This window comes from Tinamus guttatus, unplaced genomic scaffold, assembly GCF_059628265.1.
Source record: "Tinamus guttatus ecotype Peru unplaced genomic scaffold, ASM5962826v1 Tinamus_guttatus_pri_ptg000744l, whole genome shotgun sequence".
In the NCBI taxonomy this organism is placed as follows: Eukaryota; Metazoa; Chordata; class Aves; order Tinamiformes; family Tinamidae; genus Tinamus; species Tinamus guttatus.
The window spans coordinates 77,392-96,611 of record NW_028289278.1 but is presented as its reverse complement, the minus strand read 5'-3'; the positions used below and the strand labels follow the sequence as shown (position 1 = coordinate 96,611).

The 19,220-nt window shown below is 63.4% G+C and overlaps 2 protein-coding genes across 2 annotated transcripts; one reads left to right on the top strand and one right to left on the bottom strand.

Annotated features, from left to right (window-relative positions):
- Positions 1 to 781: 781 nt before the first annotated feature.
- Positions 782 to 5,273, bottom strand: POLR3C (RNA polymerase III subunit C). The gene is made up of 14 exons (XM_088537317.1): positions 5,115 to 5,273; positions 4,784 to 5,039; positions 3,543 to 3,716; positions 3,374 to 3,462; positions 2,904 to 3,008; positions 2,695 to 2,787; positions 2,413 to 2,493; positions 2,035 to 2,086; positions 1,868 to 1,928; positions 1,615 to 1,765; positions 1,440 to 1,541; positions 1,194 to 1,243; positions 949 to 1,098; positions 782 to 878 (listed from the first exon to the last, which is right to left on the bottom strand). Exons 1-14 carry the CDS (start codon positions 5,259 to 5,261, stop codon positions 797 to 799), a joined length of 1,593 nt encoding a protein of 530 aa, XP_088393443.1. The 5' UTR covers positions 5,262 to 5,273; the 3' UTR covers positions 782 to 796.
- Positions 5,274 to 5,596: 323 nt separating this feature from the next.
- Positions 5,597 to 16,837, top strand: RNF115 (ring finger protein 115). Its single transcript, XM_088537304.1, has 9 exons — positions 5,597 to 5,777; positions 9,268 to 9,326; positions 10,223 to 10,274; positions 11,956 to 12,167; positions 12,624 to 12,695; positions 12,914 to 12,986; positions 13,978 to 14,071; positions 16,234 to 16,349; positions 16,703 to 16,837. The coding sequence occupies exons 1-9, from the start codon at positions 5,694 to 5,696 to the stop codon at positions 16,832 to 16,834; spliced, it is 894 nt and encodes a 297-aa protein (XP_088393430.1). The 5' UTR covers positions 5,597 to 5,693; the 3' UTR covers positions 16,835 to 16,837.
- The last annotated feature ends 2,383 nt before the right edge of the window (positions 16,838 to 19,220 follow it).

Genomic DNA, 19,220 nt, shown 5'->3' with positions numbered 1-19,220 from the left:
ATTTTTTTTAGAAAGACTCGAGATCTGTTTTCCTCCTTTTAAATATTTCCTATACAGACGTGTACAGAGAGCAAATAGAGAATCTATATTTTCGGTTGCCGCTTTTTGTACATACAGAACTCCAAAGACTCCCCCCTTTCTCCTGCCGACTAAATGAGGGTTGCCCTGTCCCCGCGGGGGCAGCGCTTCGCCCATTGCACAGAACTATTTATGGATTGAAGGTGACGCCGCTGCCGTCGCGCCCAGCACGGGGCAGCGGTGGCTCCGCGCGCAGACGGGTCACCCGTAGCAGATTTTAGCACTTTTCTTGGTTTTCTTGTAACCGCGGTCACTGTTTGGATGCAATAAAGCCGCTCGGCTGCCGAGGGACGAGCGCCCTGTCCCTTCTGTGCTCTGCGGCCACCAGGGAAGGGACAAGGACACCAGGACCCCCCTGGCTCCCCCAGATAGTGTCACCTCCCAGGTGGGGGGACGGACAGCGCCAGTGCCACAGGAGGGGACAGAACAGCCCCCCCAACCCAGGGCAGCACCAGCCCTGGGACATTGAGGACAGGGCCACCCGCTCCAGGGACAGGGCCACCCGCCCGGCAGGGCCACCCTTGGGCACAGGCAGGGGACAGCGGCTACACGTGAGCACCCAGGGCTGCCATCACCCCCTGTCCCACGGGACAACATCACCCTGTCCCCACCGCTCTCTCCGGCAGCACCACGCGGTTGCCGCTTACTTTTTATTTTCCTCTACAGAAAGGGACCCGCGGTGACGCCCCGGGGACAGCGCTGTCCCCGCCGGGCCCCCTCAGGGCTTCTTCAAGGTGCTCTCGATGAAGGACTCCAGCACGAAGATGGTCTCGTCCACCTGGTTCTCGCTGGCGTCGATCCTGGGGACGAGAGGGGCCGCGGGCAGCGGGCGAGGGCGGGCGGCCGCGCGGCCCCGGCGCCCCCACGCACTTGTTCACGTTGCGCTTGAGGGCCTCGAGCTGCTGCCGCTCGGGCGCCGTGATCATCTCCTCGATCTCCTGCAGCTGCCCCTCCTCGGCGCCCGTGGCCTGCATGGAGGCCAGGATGGCCTCGACGCGCTGCGACTTCTCCAGGAGGCGCCTGCGGGGACGAGGACGGGGCTCGGGGTCCCGCGTGGCCCCGGGGCTCGGGGTCCCACGCGGTTCCGGGGCTCGTGGCCGCCCCGCAGCCCTCACTTGTTCTCCTTGGTCTCGAACTGCCGCCGCTCGATGAGGTTGGCCACGCTCTGGGGAGAGGCGACGGTCGGGGTCGGCCGCAGGACGGGCCACCCCGCGGCGCTGCCGGCCACCACGGGGACGCAGGGACACAGGAGCTTGTTGCCACCCAGCTGAGGGGCTCCGGGAAATGCCCTTCCCCTTGGGGGAAGGCTTTTTTGGGGAGAAAAACCCCCAAAAGGGCGCTGGGACACCACGAAAAGGTACCTTGTAGCACCTGTGCAGCAGCATCTGCGCCGCGGACAGGACGTTCACGGTGTAGAGGTAGAAGGTCCGGGACGGCGCGTGGTCCGGAGTCTTGGGAATCTCCTAGCGGGGGGCAAAGGGAAGGGGAGGTCTCCGTCCCGCTGGCTTCCGCCGGCACCGGAGCGGGATCGCTCACCTGCAGGGACACCAGGTTCTCGGAGAGCATTTTGTACAGCATGTCCTTGGCCTCCTTGGCCGGGATCATGGCAAAGTCCTCCACTTGCTTCTGCTCCAGATGCTTCTTCCGCAGCAGCAAGCGAAATATCCTGGCACAGCGGGAGCCAAACCTAAGGGGGAGAGAAAACGAATGAAATCCGTGGATTGGGATGGAAAAAGAGGAAGGAGAAAGGGCCAGGAAGGCTCTTAAGATCTTCCAATCGCCGCTTTACCTTTCCTCCACAATGGATTCCAGGGTCGCCGTTGCCAGGGACGCAAGAGCCTTGTGAAGATCTGCACAGGCTTCATCAAGGGATAACGGGAGCCCTTGGGAATCGCGGGACGCGCCGGGAAGCGCCGAGGCTGGGAGCTGCCCCCGGCAGCTCGGCACAAAGGATACTGACCGTGTACATTCCCCCGCCGCTGTCCCCGGATTTACCCACGAACTCCAGCTAAGGACAGAAAAACCGAGGTCAGTACGTGGCAGAGTTAGCAAAATCCTGATCTGCAGAGAATCCTGACTGGAAAGGGTCATTTGGGGCAGAATATCCTGAAGTTTCTTCCTGAAGAAAAATCTTAACAGCCTGAAGCTACTTTGAACACAATGAGATTCATTTTCAGCATAGTCCTGCGGTCTCCCCACTGGATGGGTAATCCCGGACACTGGAACCTCGTGCCGAGCGGGACAGGTTTATCCGGAGGCAGGAGGGGGAACAGCCTCTTCCCCGTGGCAGCGGGACGCAGGGCCCGGCCGTTGGGCTGATCCCGGGTTACTCACTGGGTCATCTGCCAGCAGCGTGAGATACTGATCCAGAACCTGCTTCACGATGTTGTATCCGGCGGGAAGAGATCGGAATATCTACGGGAAGGGGAACGGATGGAATATGAGTGGTGGTAAAATGACCAAACCACCAGGTTGCCTGAAACTGCAAGCGCTTCATCCTCGGCATCCCGCTCTAGGAACCATCCTGTCTCCGGAGTGGGAATTCCAGCAGCTCCCGCAGGGAACACGACGCATCGGGAACGCCGGCGGTGGGAGCCCCGGCGCGGCGGCGCTCACCTCGTTGGAGGAGAGCGGCTGCGTGTGCGGCGCGCTCGACGACGTGGTCACCTCGCTCATGCGCAGCATCGTCCGCACGATCTCGCTGCTCGTCTGCGGGAAGCGGCCGTCAGAGCCGCCGGAGCCGCCGGCTGCCTCTTCCCGCCCGCCCCTCCGGAGCAGGAATTCCAGCAGAGCCGGCGGCGCCGCGGCCCTTCGGAAACCCGCACCTGGTCCATGCGGTTGGCCACGGCGCTCACTATTCCCTGGTCTCGGAAGTGCTGGTGGAACCGGTCGATGTTGACTTGCCAGTAAATGCCGTCGTCGGGCGGAGGCTGCGGGGAAAGAGCCAAGGGAGGAGACCCGGGATCCTGCCACTCGTTTCTGCCCCGAGGAGGATGTGTTTGGATGCATTTGGAGGCGTTTGGATGTGTTTGAACGCGTTTGGAGACGTTTGGACGCTTTTGAACGCGTTTGGAGACGTTTGGACGCTTTTGAACGCGTTTGGAGACGTTTGGACGCTTTTGAATGCACTGGGCACCTCGAGCCCTCGTGCTCAAGCAGAGGAGGGAGATGCTGAGCCCGGAGGGGACAGGGACGGAGGTATCGGACGTCTCACACAGGGGACAGGTCCCAGCTCCACCTCGTGGCCTGCAGAGCCAGGGGTGACGCTGCCTGGGGTCCGAGGAACATCCCCTACCTCGGCACCGTCTCCGTCTCGCTTCTGCTTTTTAGCCTTGTGCTCCGGGGCCTCGTCCTCGTCGCACGACCGCGTCCGCTTCCCTCTCCCTGTTTTCCCGAAGGCGGCGCTGGGTTGGAACGCGCGGCCGGGCGCGCGGATCCCGCGGGCCCCGCGCGGGAGGTCTCACCTGCGAGGCTCAGCCGGGGCACCGCGTACATGTCCTTCTCGCTGAGAACCAGCGCGGGCGACGCGGCGGGCGGCCCCGCGGGCTCGGCCGCCTGCGGGCAGCGCTGCACGAAGTGCGTGTCCGCCAGGCGCACGAACGTGCTCGACACGTCCGCGTACTCCATGGTCTTCCCGTCTGCGCAGGGCGGCGGCGTGAGCGGCGGCGCCGGTTCCGGAGGACGCGGCGAGCGCCGTGCTGCCCCGGGAGCCGCTCGGAGCGGGCGCTTAAAGCCTCTTTGGGCACCTCCTTCTCTGCGCACCCACTCTGGTCTCACACATTTCGCATCCCATCTCCTGAAAACTGCCACCCTCCCTGCCCATGTCCGTGCATCCGGCTGCCGAGCAGAGCTTTCTCCCCATCCCTTGTCCCCATTCTCCCTTATGGCACCTTAAAAAGCGAAACTACTTTCTCTGTCCCCTCCTGCTTCCCTGGGGTGGCTGCACAGGACAAGCAGAGCGCAGCTCAGTGGCACATTCCCTGGTGGGTGACAAGGTGACCATGGGGCAGCAGGTGCCCTCGTGGCCAGGAAGGCCAATGGGATCCTGGGCTGCGTTAAGGAGAGCGTCTGCAGCAGGTCCAGGGAGGGGATCCTGCCCCTCTGCTCAGCCCTGCTGAGGCCACATCTGCAGGATTGTGTCCAGTTCTGGGCTCCACAGGACAAGAGGGATGTGGAGCTGCTGGAGAGAGGCCAGCGCAGGGCTCCGAGGATGAGGAGGGGCCTGGAACATCTGCCCTGTGAGGAGAGGCTGAGGGAGCTGGGCCTGTTCAGCTGGAGAAGAGAAGGCTGAGAGGGGACCTGAGCAGTGTCTAGAAGTACCTCAAGGGAGGCCGTGAGGAGGATGGGGCGGCCTCTTTGCACTGGTGGCCACCGACACAACTAGAGGAAACGGCCCCAAACGGAAGCACCAAAAGTTCCACAGGAACTTCAGGAAAAATCCCTTCCCAGTGAGGGTGCCAGAGCCCTGGAACAGGCTGCCCAGAGAGGTTGTGGAGTCTCCTTCTCTGGAGATCTTCAAACCCGCTTGGCCGCAGCCCTGTGCCACGTGCTCTAGGTGACCCTGCGTGTGCAGGGGGCTGCACTGGATGATCCCCAGAGCTCCCTTCCAACCTCAACCATTCCCTGATTCTATGATTCCCTGGCCCCGAGCGGCCGCCTCCGCCCGCCCCAGATCCCTTCTCCAGGGACCCCCGCGGGCTCCCACCTTCCATGGTCTCCGTGAGCCGGTCGGCGACCTTCCTCACCACGGCGCTCATGGTCATCTTGCCGTTGAGCAGCAGCTCCTCCACGACGAGCTCGCCCGTGTCGCCGTAGAGCGCCTTGGCGGTGTAGATGTAGCGCGGGTAGCGCAGGATCCGCAGCACGCGTGGGCACTGCGCCTCGTACTCCACGCCGCCGCGCTTCTGCGCCTGGTAGGTCACCAGGTTGTGCTGGATGAGCACGCAAAGCGCCTTCTTCACCTACAACAACGGTTCCGTTAAGGGGTGAACAACGGGCGCTGCCCCGGCCTGGCCTCCCGGGCACTGCGGTGCTACCTGCTGCAGCGACAGCCCCGTGGCGGTGACGAGCGCGCGCAGCGGCTGGGCGCCCGCGGCGAGCAGGCGGGCGCCGACGCTCTCCACGATCTCCCCGAAGTGCTCGCGCAGCAGCAGCGCGCACAGCTTGATCTCCGCCTGCGTCATGGCGCCGGCCGGCCTCGGAGGCCGCGCTCGGAGGCCGCGCTCGGAGGCCGCGTGGAGGCCGCGGGGCCGCCGCGTCCCCCCAAGGACCCGGGGAAGAGGCCCGGATCCACCTCCACGCGGCCTGCACTCACCTAGGCCCAGGCCGCAGCTATGGCAACCACCGCTTCCGGCCGCCGGCGGCTACTTCCGGTCCTCCCGGCGCCTCTCTTGCCGCCCTGGAGGACCGGCGGCGGCGCTCTGCCCGCCTCGTCTCGTCTCGTCGGGCCGCGGTGACGCGCCATCCCCCGCGGCGGCGCGGCGCAGGAGAGCGCGGCGGAAGCGAGCGGCTAGCGGGGCGCTGCGGCGGCGGCGCTCTGCCCGCGCCGGCCGGCGCCTCGCTGCCCCCGCGGAGGACTGACGGCAGGCGGCGGCGGCGGAGGGGGCCGCGAGAAGATGGCGGAGGCGGCGGCGGCCGCCGTGTCCCAGCACCGCTTCTTCTGCCACAGCTGCAAGGGCGAGGTGCGCCCCAAGCTGCCGGTAAGCGCCGCGGCCCCGCGCGGGGCGACCCCTGGGGCGGCCGCACGTGTCAGCGTGCGGTGAATTGGGGTGACCCCCCCTCCACACCCGCCTATGGGGCTGCTATGGGGAAGGGGCGCGGAGCCCCCCCCCGGCTCCCGGTCACCGGCTCCCGCAGGGGACAGGGACCCCCCGGTGCCCCCGTGGGAGGAGCTGCCGCCCCCCAGGGGCGCCCGGCCCCATAGCGGGGGCGGCGGGGGGGACGGGCCACCCCCTTCCCGGTGACCGGGGCCGCCGTGGCCCCCCGTATCCTCCCCATTCGCGGGGCAGCCCCGGGACGCGGGGAGCGCCCGGGTGTCCGTGTCCTTCCCGCGGAGCCGCGGGAGCCGTCCCGGCCGCATCCGCAGCGCGGCCGGGCTCGTCCTTGTGCCGCCGTCCCCGATGTCCCCGTATCCCGATGTCCCCGCGTCCCGGCGTCCCCGTGCGCGGCCGGGCGCCGCGGGCCGGGAGGCCACGTTATACCGGGGTTACGGCTCCCTTCTCCTCCCCGGCCGCTCGGGAGCGTCGGAGCCGCCTCTGCGCCGGCTTCTCCCTTGGTGGCCGGGAGCAGATCCGCGTGCGGATCCATGGAGAGCCCAGCCTGGAGCCGCGGCGTTCCCGGGACTGCCGCCCCGACGGGCTGCGGAGCCGGTGCCACCGGAGCGGCCCCGCGGAGGCTCCGTCCTGCCCCGCGGAGGCTCCGTCCTGCCCCGGGAAGGCTCCGTCCTGCCCCGGGAAGGCTCCGTCCTCCCGGCTCCTCGCACGCGGAGCCGCTGGCTTCCCTGCGGACGTTCCCGCTTCCCTCCTGCCTCCCGGTCCGGTTTGTCTCTCCCTTCTCACCCCCGCTATCCGTCGCTGACTCCAGCAGTTTTCTCTCCAGCGTTCCCAGCTCCGTTTTGCTGGGAAGAGCCGCTGGCCAAGAGGCGCCCGAGCCCCTCCGTGCTCAGGACCTGGGACGTCGACACCCGGTTCCGTTGGCGCCGCGAACGCGACCCGGGGCTGCGGAGGCCCCTTCGCACCCCGGTTCCCGCTGCCGGCCGAGCTCCGCGGGCGCTAAGGAGGTCGCCGCGTCCCCGCGCGCAGGCGGATCCCTCCCGCCGGCTCCCCGCGGCCGCTGCTCCAGTTTCTATTTCCAGAGCTCCCGGGAAGCCGGCGCGGGGCTCCCGCCTGCTCCGTGTCCTCCGCACGCCGGTTCTCAGCCCCGGAGCCCTCGGGGGTGGTTTGGTCCCTACAAACACAGTTAGTGCCAAGGCTTTAGCAATAACCTCGTGAGTGAATCGCTCCCGTTTTGCGGAATTCCCAGATTTTCCGTCCCGGATGCGGGGTGGGAGCAGCCGGCGTGCCCCGGTCGGAGCGGGGCAGTTTTGTGGCCGCAGGCCTCAATCCTGTCCCTTCCCTTTGGAATGAGACGCAGCGCGATGGTTTTTGCCGCCCGTTGGCAGCGGATTCCCTCTGGGAAGCCGGCAGGGCCGTTCCCGGGACATCCGCGGGGCTCCGGATCGTGTGTCGTCCGGCAGGAGCGTGTGGGGAGCCGGATGCATCCGCGTCCCCCGGTGCCGTCCGCCCGGATGAGCGGCTTCCCCTGCTCCGCTCGCCGCTCCCGACGCGCTCCGGCTATCCCGGGATGCGGCCGCCCCTCGGGAAGGGCCGGGAGAGGCGCAGGGAATCCCGGCAGGGCCTTGGGCTCTCCCGCTCCGTGTCAGTCCCCGTGGCAGATCCCGGGAGCCGGCGCTGCGCCTCTTCCCGCTCTTCCCGAGGCCGTGGGATGAGGGATGCAGAGCAGCCTTCCCTGTCCCAGGAAGGCGCCACGGGGTTTCCTTGCGTTTTCCAAGCGTTTCCTTGGAGCGATGGGAGCGCGGGGGCCGGGAGCCCTCCGGGGTCTCCCTGCTGCGGGATCGGGTCTAACGCCGGACGCGCTCGGCCGACACGGAGCCTCCGGCTGCTTCGGGATCGGCCGGCCGCATCCCGGGATGCAGCAGGATCCTTGTGGAGGGGGCTGCTTCCAGAGGGCTCCTGGTGGCCCGGCCGCTCCGGGGATTTGGGTTTATTTTCCCTTTGGACAATGCGGAGCGCCAGACCGAAGCGCCGCTGGAAGAAGGGGGTGCTGGAAGGAAATCGGCCCCCTGCGCTTCCCAACACGGGCGCCGGGAACGCCGGGATGCGGCGGGGGGTTCGGGATCCTTCCCTCCCTCCGCAGCCCTTGACCCCAGATGCTGCCGTTTTTATCCCCATCCAAGTCCCGACTCCACGGTCGAGTTCTGGGCGGGATGCCGGGAATTTCCACGCGGATTGTAACATGGAAAAACCTCCAAAAGCTTCCAGAAAGGACCTGCAAACTGCAGCCGGCAGCCTCTGCTCTCCGACGGTGCCGATATTTAACCCCGGCGCCTGCTCGGACGGAGGCTCCGCTGGGAATTCGCCGCCGTGATCCCCTTGTCCCCACAAAAGGGCTTCCCTGCCCGGCATCCTCCGCTCCGGCAGCTCGGAGCGGCGGCGGAGCTGCGGGCCGGGACACAGCGGCATTCCCGGGACATGGATGCGGCTGGGATCTTTCCTAGGGCTGGTTTGGATAAGGAAAAGGCAGGGATTTGGGCAGCGCGGGATGCCCGCCCTGGTGCTGCTGGAAAGGCTCTTCCTGCCGCGGTGTTTTGATGATCCATATTCCTCCTTTTGAGGAAATGCCAAGTATCCCTGGTTTCCAGCTCCTCATTCCCGGCCTCTCTGAAGAGGGATGCCTGGAAGCGCTCCCCGTTTTGCAAGGCCCTTCCCGGCAGCTCCCTCTGCGCCTCCGTCTTGGATCCCGAGGAGCGGGATCCCACGCTCCGGCCGTGCGGACGTTCCCGCTGGGCTCCGCGTGCCCGGGAATCCCTGCCCGGCTCCGCTTCTGCCCAAAGCCTCAACGTACGAATTGGCCTTTCCCGTCTAATTCCTTTTTCCCAGCGGGTGCTTTCCCTATAACCAGCATTCCAGCTAAAACGAGGGGAATCGTGGTGCTCCTCGAAGGAGGTTTGCTCCATTGGCAGGGATAACCCGTGCTCCGCAAAGCCTCAGCGGGAAGGGAACCGCTTTCCGCTCTTCCCTGGAATTCTGGGTTGAAAATCCCTGCTGGGAATGAGCCGTCTCCTCCCGCTGGGCAGCGGGATGGGGCGGATCTGGAGGGAGTTCCTGGGTTTGGGCAACGCTTCGCCCGGAATTGAAGCCGATCCGTGAATCCGGAGGGTCCCAAAGGAGCCGGAACCGGCCGCCTGCCTGGGGCATTCCCGTTCAGGGAAGTGCTTGGAGGAGCGGGAATGTTTGGAATATCTACTGTAGCCACAGGTTTGAGATTCCCTAATAAACCAGAAATCCAGGATGCCTCGGCAGGGTGTGAAGATCAGGATCCACGTTAGGTTCTGCCTGTCCGCGTGTCGCCTTCGGAGCGTTCCCGTTTCCCGGAATTGCGAGCTAACCCCGAGCTGCTCTCTCCTTGCAGGAATACACGTGCCCCAGGTGCGAATCGGGCTTCATCGAGGAAGTCACGGATGATTCCAGGTAACGGACGCGCCGGATCGGCGCGCGCGGAGCTCCCCGCGGCAGGCACAGAGGAGAAAATAAGGAATAAAGGCGTGAAGGAAGAGCTTCCCTCCAAATCCCTTGTGCCAGAGGAAGCTGGACACACGGGATCCCGTGCTCCATGCCGGAGGCACCCGGAGGGGCTGGGAGAGGATGTTTAATACGAGGGAAATTTTAAATCGGAGCTGAGCCAGGTCCCATGGGCAAAACCTCGGACGGGTTTTTGGGTTTTTTGTCTGCTCCGTTAGAGCAAAACCCACTGTGGTTTGGAGCTGAAATTCCAGGGAGTCAAAATCCCTGTGGTTTTTCCCTCTGTTGAGCCCGGGGCTCTCCGGCCCGGAGGGAGGAAACACCTTTCCCAAGGGGGCCGTGCGGGATGCGCTGCCCTCCCGGGCTCGGTTTGCCGTATCCAGCCTTGAGGAGCTGCCGGGAAAACCGCTTTGTTTGGGCTGGGATCAGTGAGGAGGAGAGGGCGCCGATGGTTCCGTGAACCCTGGCGATCTGGGAATTCCCGCAGCCGGAATCCGGGGCCTGGTGTTGCCGGAGCCGGGACTTCGTGGCACCCTCTGTCCTTTCCTTAAATGTAGGCGCCTGCTTGTCACTCGGGACAGGAGGGATCCTCTGGAGCGTGTAGCAGATTCCCGCTTTTTAGCTTTGAGAGTCCCTTCCCTTCCGTAGAAAACGGCTCCGGGTTTACACAGAGCGATCCGCACGCAGAATTCCCGTTCTTCCCGTCCCTTCTGCGCGCGTCGCTCCGTGCGGCGATACGGAGCCGCCCTCCCGGCGTGTCGCCGCCACTCCAGTGGCTCCGCCGCGCCGGGACCGTCCGGAGCCGCCGCGTCCGCGCCCCGTCTCACGCTCCCGTTTCCCTGCAGCTTCCTGGACGGCAGCGGCCTGGACGACGGCCCGGCCACGCAGTTCGCAGAGGTGAGTCCTGTCTCCGATCCCGCCGGGACCGGGAGTTATCCCGGAGGGGCCTTTGGTGTCAGGAGCCCTGGGAGCTGCTCTGGGAGCAGGAGAAAAAGGATTTTCAGCAGTCGGTAAAACACTCTGGGCTCCTAAATAACCGGAATTCCTTCGCAGCGCCGTTATGGATCTGGATCCCACCTATTTGCTTCTGCTTTCTGGTCTTTCTGGCCAGTTTGCCTCCCCTCCCCTCTGTTTCCGTGGGCTCCGTTTGGCTCCTGAAGGGAACTGCTGCTTTGGTGCTGCTGCTCCGCGTCCCCGGAATGCCGGGATAAAGTGATCCCTCATGGCCAGCCCGCGTGTCGCTTTACCGGGAGCTCTGGGGCGCTCTGTGAATGTAAATGGCCTTTGGCATTAATAATAAACGAAGCTCCTCTCGGCGGCGCAAAGCTGCGTCTTGGCCACAACGAACGGGCGAACGAGCGAAATGCTCCTGTGTGGGGTGTTCGGTGGGTCGGGAACGGGGATTCTCCACGGTGCTCGGCTTGGAACTGGGCTCCGAGGATGAGGAGGGGCCTGGAACATCTGCCCTGTGAGGAGAGGCTGAGGGAGCTGGGCCTGTTCAGCTGGAGAAGAGAAGGCTGAGAGGGGACCTGAGCAGTGTCTAGAAGTACCTCAAGGGAGGCCGTGAGGAGGATGGGGCGGCCTCTTTGCACTGGTGGCCACCGACACAAATAGAGGAAACGGCCCCAAACTGAAGCACCAAAAGTTCCACAGGAACTTCAGGAAAAATCCCTTCCCAGTGAGGGTGCCAGAGCCCTGGAACAGGCTGCCCAGAGAGGTTGTGGAGTCTCCTTCTCTGGAGATCTTCAAACCCGCTTGGCCGCAGCCCTGTGCCACGTGCTCTAGGTGACCCTGCGTGTGCAGGGGGCTGCACTGGATGATCCCTAGAGCTCCCTTCCAACCTCAACCATTCCATGATCCTATGAGAGGCTTGGAAAGTGAGCAGATTTGGTGTGAGATGGGGAAGCAGCTGCTCTCCTCCCGTGGTGCTGCATGATGAGGGCCTCGTGTTCCACGCCACAGCATTTCATTCCCGCTGTAACCGCAGGGTCCTGCTCCTGATCCCGCGCTCCCGACGTTCCCACGTGGAACGGCTCTTTCCTGACTCCCCTTGTTTCATTACGACCAGCGAGGTTTTTCCCTCATAAACCCAAACCGTAAATCTTCAGCGCCCTCCCCTTAGCCAGAGCATCAGCCGTTATCCTAATCCCTGGGTAATCCCAGTTGTGGGAGAAAGGCCTCCAGATGGGCTGAAACCAATGGGGCTTGAGCGGGAGGGAGCCATGGGGCAGAGCAGGGGTTGGGAACAGCCTTTCCCAGCTCAAATCCAGCACTGTTTCCCACCGAGGACGGGATGGAGCCTCGTGGCGCCCGGGGTGCGAAATTCCCTTTCCGTTGGCATCGGCACGGCGCGGAGCAGCGGCGACCGGCTGGTCTTCCTGGGGGCGGTGGAGCTGATTCATTTGGGCTATAATTAAGCCTGGTTGCCAGACTCCTTTTCTGGGAGCCATGGCAACCTTCTGGATGTGCCAAGTTGCCTGTGCGGAGATGGACTTCGTTTCCCTGGGCCGGCTCCGCGCGGCCGTTCCCGGAGCCGCCGCGTCCGCTCACGGCGCCGCGTGCGCTTTTGTCTCCGCAGCTTTGGGACCACCTGGACCACACCATGTTCTTCCCCGACTTCAGGCCCTTCCTGAGCAGCAGCTCCCTGGATCAAGACAGCCGGGACAACGAGAGGGGCCACCAGGCCCACGCCGACCTGTGGGGCCCGAGCCGCCCGCCGCGGCTGCCCATGGCGCGGAGGTACCGCTCGCGGGGCAGCTCGCGCCCCGACCGCTCTCCTGCCATCGAAGGGTGAGTGCCCGGGCATTCCATGGAAAATACACCATCCCAGGGAGAAACTGCATGGAATTGTGGCCCTTGTGCTGATAGCGGGACTCCCAGGACCGCCCAAACGCACGTTTTCGCACCCAAATCTCTACCCTTTGTCTCTCTGGGCACAGCGCCACGCCGGGCAGCGCCAGCCCTCGCCGCACGGAAACCAGTCGATGCCTGGGAAACTCGGTCACTTCCTTTCCTTCTCCCGGCCCTCCCACACCCTCCGATGAGGGAACATCCCTCATCCCAGCCGAGCCGCCGTCTCACAGTCCCCTTGAGCGCAGGGACGTCACCGGCCGCAACGCGACGTGGCTGGGACCGACCCCAGCAGAGTTTCGTGTTTTGCTGCCCCTTCTTGCTAAACTATTGCCTTGGTTTAGCCTTGGTTTGCTCAGCTTGTTCCTTTTCTCTTTCCTTTCCTCCCCTCTTTAGGATAATCCAGCAGATCTTTGCAGGCTTCTTCGCGAACTCAGCGATCCCTGGATCCCAGCACCCCTTTTCCTGGTGAGTAGAAGGCTCGTGGCTCTCCAAGAGCCCTGTGTGAAGCCAGTGAGCAGCAGTTGTCTGGGTCTGCTAGGAGGTTTCTGCGGGGGCATTGCGCAGAGCGTGGGGCTGGTTTGATGCTGGTGAAACCCTTTCCTTGCCTTTAGTGCGGGTGAAACCATTTCCTGGACTTTGGTGTGGGTGAAACCCTTTCCTTGACTCCCTGCTCCCATCCGCAGGAGTGGGATGCTGCACTCGAATCCCGGGGACTACGCGTGGGGACAGAGTGGCCTTGATGCCATTGTCACCCAGGTAAGAGCCGCGTGTGTGCCCGGCTGGAGGACAGGCAAGCCCGTTGTCGCTGGTTTTGACCTGTGCCTCCAAAGCCTCCCCTCTTGGGCTCCTGACCTGTCCACCCCACTGCTGGAGCGGAGCTCTTGGTCTCAGATGAGGGCTAGAAAAGATCATTGGCCTCTGGCTTGTGCCCTGCCCGCTCAGAGGGAGCCAAGAGCTGGGAATTGGCCTTGTCTTCGTCGGCCTCTTTTCCGATGTAAATGTGGTGCAGGGTTGCAGGTGCCTTGTCATGGGCTCAGCAGAGGCTGGGGATGAAAATCCCGTGCGTCAGGCCCGGAGCTCTCCCCAAATCCAGCAGTCTGGAGTCAGGAGCCGTTTCCCCCCGTGGCTGTGGATGGATGAATTGCTGAGTCCTCTCCTCTGTCTGGCTCCTTTGAGGAGCGGGGGCGTCCAGCCTCCATCCATGCACAGTCTCTCCCGGGGTGCTGGCATCCCGCGGATGGAAAGGGAGAGCAGCCGGATGCGTTAGCGGGAGCTCATGTCCCTGCTGGTGTCGTGCTGACACCTCCTGGGAGCGCCCGCCGGAGCCATCTGCTCATTCCCGGGCCGGGATGAATCCGTAGCCGCTGCTCCGCGACGGCGCTTCCCTCAGCACAGCGGGATCCGATGGATGTCCCGCTCCTGTCGTCTCCCAGCTGAAGGAGCAGCCCTGCCTGCCGTTTCAACGAGCCTCACCCAGGCACATCCGTGTTCTCCAAGCGCATCCGCTGCCTCCCTTCCAGCCCCAAATCCTGCAGGACTCAGGGAACACCCTCCCCCTTGTCCATGGCCCCTTTCCCTTCCCTTTGGCTTTATGGACGGCGGCGCTGGGCCGAGCTGCTCCTGCCCTGCTCTCCCTTTTGGACCGTCAAGCTCTGCGTGTTCCTGCTGAGGCCACTCATTCCTCATTCTGGGATTCTGGGATTCGCGCTCCCAACCACAGCGTGCCTTTCTTTTTCGTTCTTTCCAGCTCTTGGGACAGTTGGAAAACACTGGACCGCCTCCAGCTGACAAAGAGAAAATCTCATCTCTCCCGACAGTGACAGTAACTCAGGAACAAGTTGGTAGGTGCAGCTCGGCACCCCCTCCTCCTCTGTGCCCCACGCTTGTCCCTTGTCCCCAAACGCTCCGGTGTCCCAAGGATCAGGGCAGCGCCTGGAATTCTCACTTTAGGCCTGGGAGCTCCCTGTTCCCTCTGCCAAGGATTTGGCTCTTTTGCTGGATCTTTTTCCTGGATCCGCTTGAGCCGGGAGGGTAGAGGGCAGCACTGCTCCGTGCTCGGGATGCCTGGCCAGGCTCAGCGCTGGAAATGGGCAGGATTTTTAGCTCCAGAGATCCTCAACTTCCCTCCTGCTGCTGGCCCTGGTGTTGAGCTCTTCTTGGCCCCTCACCTCCGAACGCTGCCAGCGGAGCCCGTCAGGACCTGAAAGCAAAACCCTCCTGCAGAGCAGTTTGTGCAGCCTCTGAGCTCTCCTCAGACCAGAGCCACGACAGCCTGGCCTTTTCTGAAGCCTCCTGTTTATTCTGCTGTTCGTGGTCCCAGGAACGTTGGGCTCCGCATGTTGCTGCCCTCCCTTTCGGGCTGGCTCGCTGGTAGATCAGGCTCCGATCATATTCCTGCTGAATTACCCCCGAAATGTCATGTGGAGATCACAGGTTCCTGTAATGCAGCCTGTAGGAAAGATCCGTGGGGGTTTTGGAGCGTTTATGGTTTTGCAATTAGCTCCTCCAGATGATTTTGCTCCGTGTGTTTGCAGAGGGCTGTCTCAACGCATCCCCTTCCCTCGGAGCCGCTCTATTCCTGGAAACTAAAGCACTCCGTTAAGACACTGTTTGATTAGAAAGGCTGTTTCCATGACAGATATTTCTGTCTGGCTCTTTTTATACACCCATGTCTCTTGTCTGGGAAGCCAAGAAGCATCCGAATTTCCATGCTGTAATGCTCGGAGCTGCCTCTCCGGATTGACGCGGCTCGGGCCGGAGCCGGTGCCCCGCTCCTCGCGGTGGGAATTCCGGGCCAGTCTTGCACAGAGTCAGGTTTGGCCCTAGGGAAGGGGCCCCCTTTTTTGCTGTTTCTCCTCCTGCAGGAGGGGCAGATGCTGCTTCGGGCTCCTGCAACAGCAGGATCTGCACCAGGTGCCACCTGGGGAAACACAGCGGTTGTTTCTATCCCAAAAGGAACTTTGGAAGCTGATGAGGATCCCAGAAAACCACCAAAGGGTGTTGCTAAAGGGCCGGAGGTGGCTCAGCCTCCTTGTTTTTACTGCCCAGGGCTTCTTCCCGCAAATCCAGCGCGCGGGGTGGGACATTCCCATGGTGGAGCGCCTGGAGCAGCGGGAGGGCTCCCGTGGAGCTTTGGGTGCCCGGCACCCGCTGCTTTGCTTCGGGATCCTCCCGAGGGAGGCCGGGAAAGGGATCCCAACTGCACGGGGACTTTGTGCTGCCTCCTCCTGTCGCGGGCGCGTCGGGATCCCTGGGGCAGTGGGAGCTGCCGGTTCTCCCTCCTGTCCTGCCAGGAAAGCTACAAACATTCCCGCTGCCGCGAGCGTCCCAGGGCAAACCCTGTCCCTCGGGATGTCCCTGTCACTGCTGCTGCCTGCCCCGGGCTGCCCGAGAGGCACCAGCCTCCCCTGCGCCCACCAAACCCGGCATTCCCGGGTGCCTGCCGAGCAAACCCAGCATTCCCGGGAGCCTGTCCACCAAACCCGGCATTCCCGGGAGCCTGCCCACCAAGCCCGGCATTCCCAGGAGCCTGCCCACCAAACCTGGCATTCCCAGGAGCCTGCCCACCAAACCCAGCATTTCCAGGGAGCCTGCCCGCCAAGCCCGGCATTCCCGGGAGCCTGCCCAGCAAACCTGGCATTCCCAGGGAACCTGCCCACCAAACCCAGCATTCCTGGGAGCCTGCCCACCAAACCCGGCATTCCTGCAGCCTGCCCACCAAACCCAGCATTTCCCGGGAGCCCGCACACCAAACCCGGCACTCCCGGGAGCCTGCCCAGCAAACCCGGCATTCCCGGGAGCCTGACCACAACCCGGCATTCCCACAGCCTGCCCACCAAACTCGGCATTCCCACAGCCTGCCCACCAAACTCGGCATTCCCGGAAGCTTGTCCACCAAACCCAGCATTCCCAGGGAACCTGCCCACCAAGCCCGGCATTCCCGGGAGCCTGACCACCAAACCCGGCATTCCCAGGGATCCAGGCCGTGTTCCATGTCTTGCAGATACGGGTCTGGAGTGTCCTGTGTGCAAAGAGGACTACGCGGTGGCAGAGCAGGTCCGGCAGCTCCCCTGCAACCACTTCTTCCACAGCAGCTGCATCGTGCCCTGGCTGGAGCTGGTAAGAGCCTGCCGGGGGAATCATTGGATCATGGAATGCCGAAGGTTGGAAGGGAGCTCTAGGAATCATCCAGTGCAGCCCCCTGCACACGCAGGGTCACCTAGAGCACGTGGCACAGGGCTGCGGCCAAGCGGGTTTGAAGATCTCCAGAGAAGGAGACTCCACAACCTCTCTGGGCAGCCTGTTCCAGGGCTCTGGCACCCTCACTGGGAAGGGATTTTTCCTTATGTTCCCGTGGAACAGCTCCTGCGGGAGCGACGAGTGACGCGGGAGGGTTGCTCCGGGTCTCCGCCGCGCCGGGAACGGGAGCCTTCCCAACGGGAGCAGCCCCGAGCCCGGCGTTTCCCTTGCAGCACGACACGTGTCCCGTGTGCCGCAAGAGCCTGAGCGGCGAGGACGCCACGCGGCGCGCGCCGAGCCCCGAGGCCGCGGCCGGCGACGGCTTCGGCGGCGACAACCAGCTCCACGACCGATGGACTTTCTGACGCCCGAGGGCTCCTCCGCCCGGAGCGTTCCTACCACAGATGCACATTGTATTATAATTCCAACAAAAAAGAGTAGCAGGAAAATATAGGGCAGGGGAGGGAATCCGCCCCGTGATGTTACTGCGACGAGTGCTGTCTTTTTCCTGAAACTTTAGCATCTCCGAGTCGTGTCTCCATCGGAATCGCCTCCTTAGTCCTAAATTCAGAGTCTTGGAGTGATTTGACTTGATTTTATACTTGTGAAACCTTTGTGTAGACAGGGCCCCTTTGAAGGGCTGAGGACCCGGCCCTCGCTCCGCGGCCCCTCACGGAAAGGTGGCAAAAATGGGAAAACCCTCCCCGTTCGGGGCTTCCTTTCGGCCAAGGGGGCACGGGAACAAGGTGAGTTTTGTCTCTTCTCCGGCCCCTTTCCGTGCCCCTCGGCCCGCGTGGCTGGATCTGGATCCAGGAGTGTTGGTTTTTCCCCTCTTTTTTGAGTTCAAGTAAAAGGAAAGAGGGCCGGAGATTTTCCCTGGGGAGAGGCAGAGGTGGAGCCGGAGAGATCCGAGTCTCACGAGCCCGCGCTCCTGGGAACAGGAATGCACAAGCAGAGGGGTTGTCTTGTGAACTTCTCTTTTTTTATTTCCATTTTTCTTTTTTTTCCTCCTTTTTTTTTTCCCTGGCCCTTCTCCATGTGCCTGTTGTCCCCAGGGCTGTGCAAACCTGTCCCGGACGCACAGCGAGTCGTGTAGGATCCTTTCCTTGTTCCATAGGGACCACATTAAGGGCATCTTCAGGAAAGCGGACCGAACTGCGTAACCATTTCCCCGGCCTATTCCTCAGTGTTTAACTCGCCCGCAAAAAGACAAAAAAAAATCTTAATTCCCTCTTATTCTGGTAACTTGAAGAGAATCTCTTTATTTTTTGCAGATTTTTGTTTTATTTGTATTTTTTCTTCCACTCGTGTAACACTTTGTCCCCGTTCGACTCCGTGTTTTCGTTGTCCGAGTCCTGGCTGTGCTTGGGGCCCCCCGGCCCCGCGTGGCGGCGGCGGGAGGAGAGGGCGGTCGCGGCTCCGCGCGCGGCCCCTTCCCTGCCGCGACGGGTGTGCTACGTACGCCCGCGTTAACTAGTGGTTTGTTTGCTATTAAGTCAAATAAAGGCCTTTATACAGAAGAGAGGCGTCCGGAGGGTCCTTGGGGCTGCAGGAGGAGCCGGGATGTTCCTATGGGATGAGCTGGGGGGAAATGGGATCCGGTGCCGGCTGCAGAGGGGCTTTTCCACAAGGAAAAGTCTCCCCTGGCTGGTGGAGGCTGGTGCTCGAGTCCTGACGTGGACACGGGCTGCCCGGATCCCTCCGAGCTGCGGATCCAGGAGCGCATCCAGAGGGGCCGCATCCCTATGGACACGGACTGCCCGGATCCCTCCGAGCTGCGGATCCAGGAGCGCATCCCTATGGACACGGACTGCCCGGATTCCTCCTTGCTGCAGATCCAGGAGCGCATCCCTATGGACACGGACTGCCCGGATTCCTCCTTGCTGCAGATCCAGGAGCGCATCCCTATGGACACGGGCTGCCCGGATCCCTCTTCACTGTGGATCCAGGAGCACATCCAGAGAGGCCACATCCCTATGGACACGGGCTGCCCGGATCCCTCCTTGCTGCACTTCCAGGAGCGTATCCAGAGGGGCTGCATCCCTATGGACATGGGCTGTCCCAATCCCTCCTTGCTGTGGATCCAGGAGCGCGTCCAGAGGGGCCGCATCGCCATGGACATGGGCTGCTCGGATCCCTCCTCGCTGCGGATCCAGGAGCGCATCCAGAGTGGCCGCGTCCCCACGGACACGGGCTGCCTGGATCCTTCCTTGCTGTGGATCCAGGAGCACATCCAGAGGGGCCACATCCCTATGGACACGGGCTGCCCGGATCCCTCCCCGCTGCACTTCCAGGAGCGCATCCAGAGGGGCCGCATCCCTATGGACACGGACTGCCTGGATTCCTCCTTGCTGCAGATCTAGGAGCGCATCCCTATGGACACGGACTGCCTGGATTCCTCCTTGCTGCAGATCCAGGAGCGCATCCCTATGGACACGGGCTGCCCGGATCCCTCCCCGCTGCACTTCCAGGAGCGCATCCAGAGGGGCCGCATCCCTATGGACATGGGCTGCCTGGATCCCTCCCTGCTGCACTTCCAGGAGTGCATCCAGAGGGGCTGCATCCCTATGGACACGGGCTGCCCGGATCCCTCCTCGCTGCGGATCCAGGAGCGCAGCCAGAGAGGCCGAATCCCCAAGGACACGGACTGCCCGGATCCCTCTTCACTGTGGATCCAGGAGCGCATCCTGAGGGGCTGCATCCCTATGGACACGGGCTGCCCGGATCCCTCCCTGCTGGACTTCCAGGAGC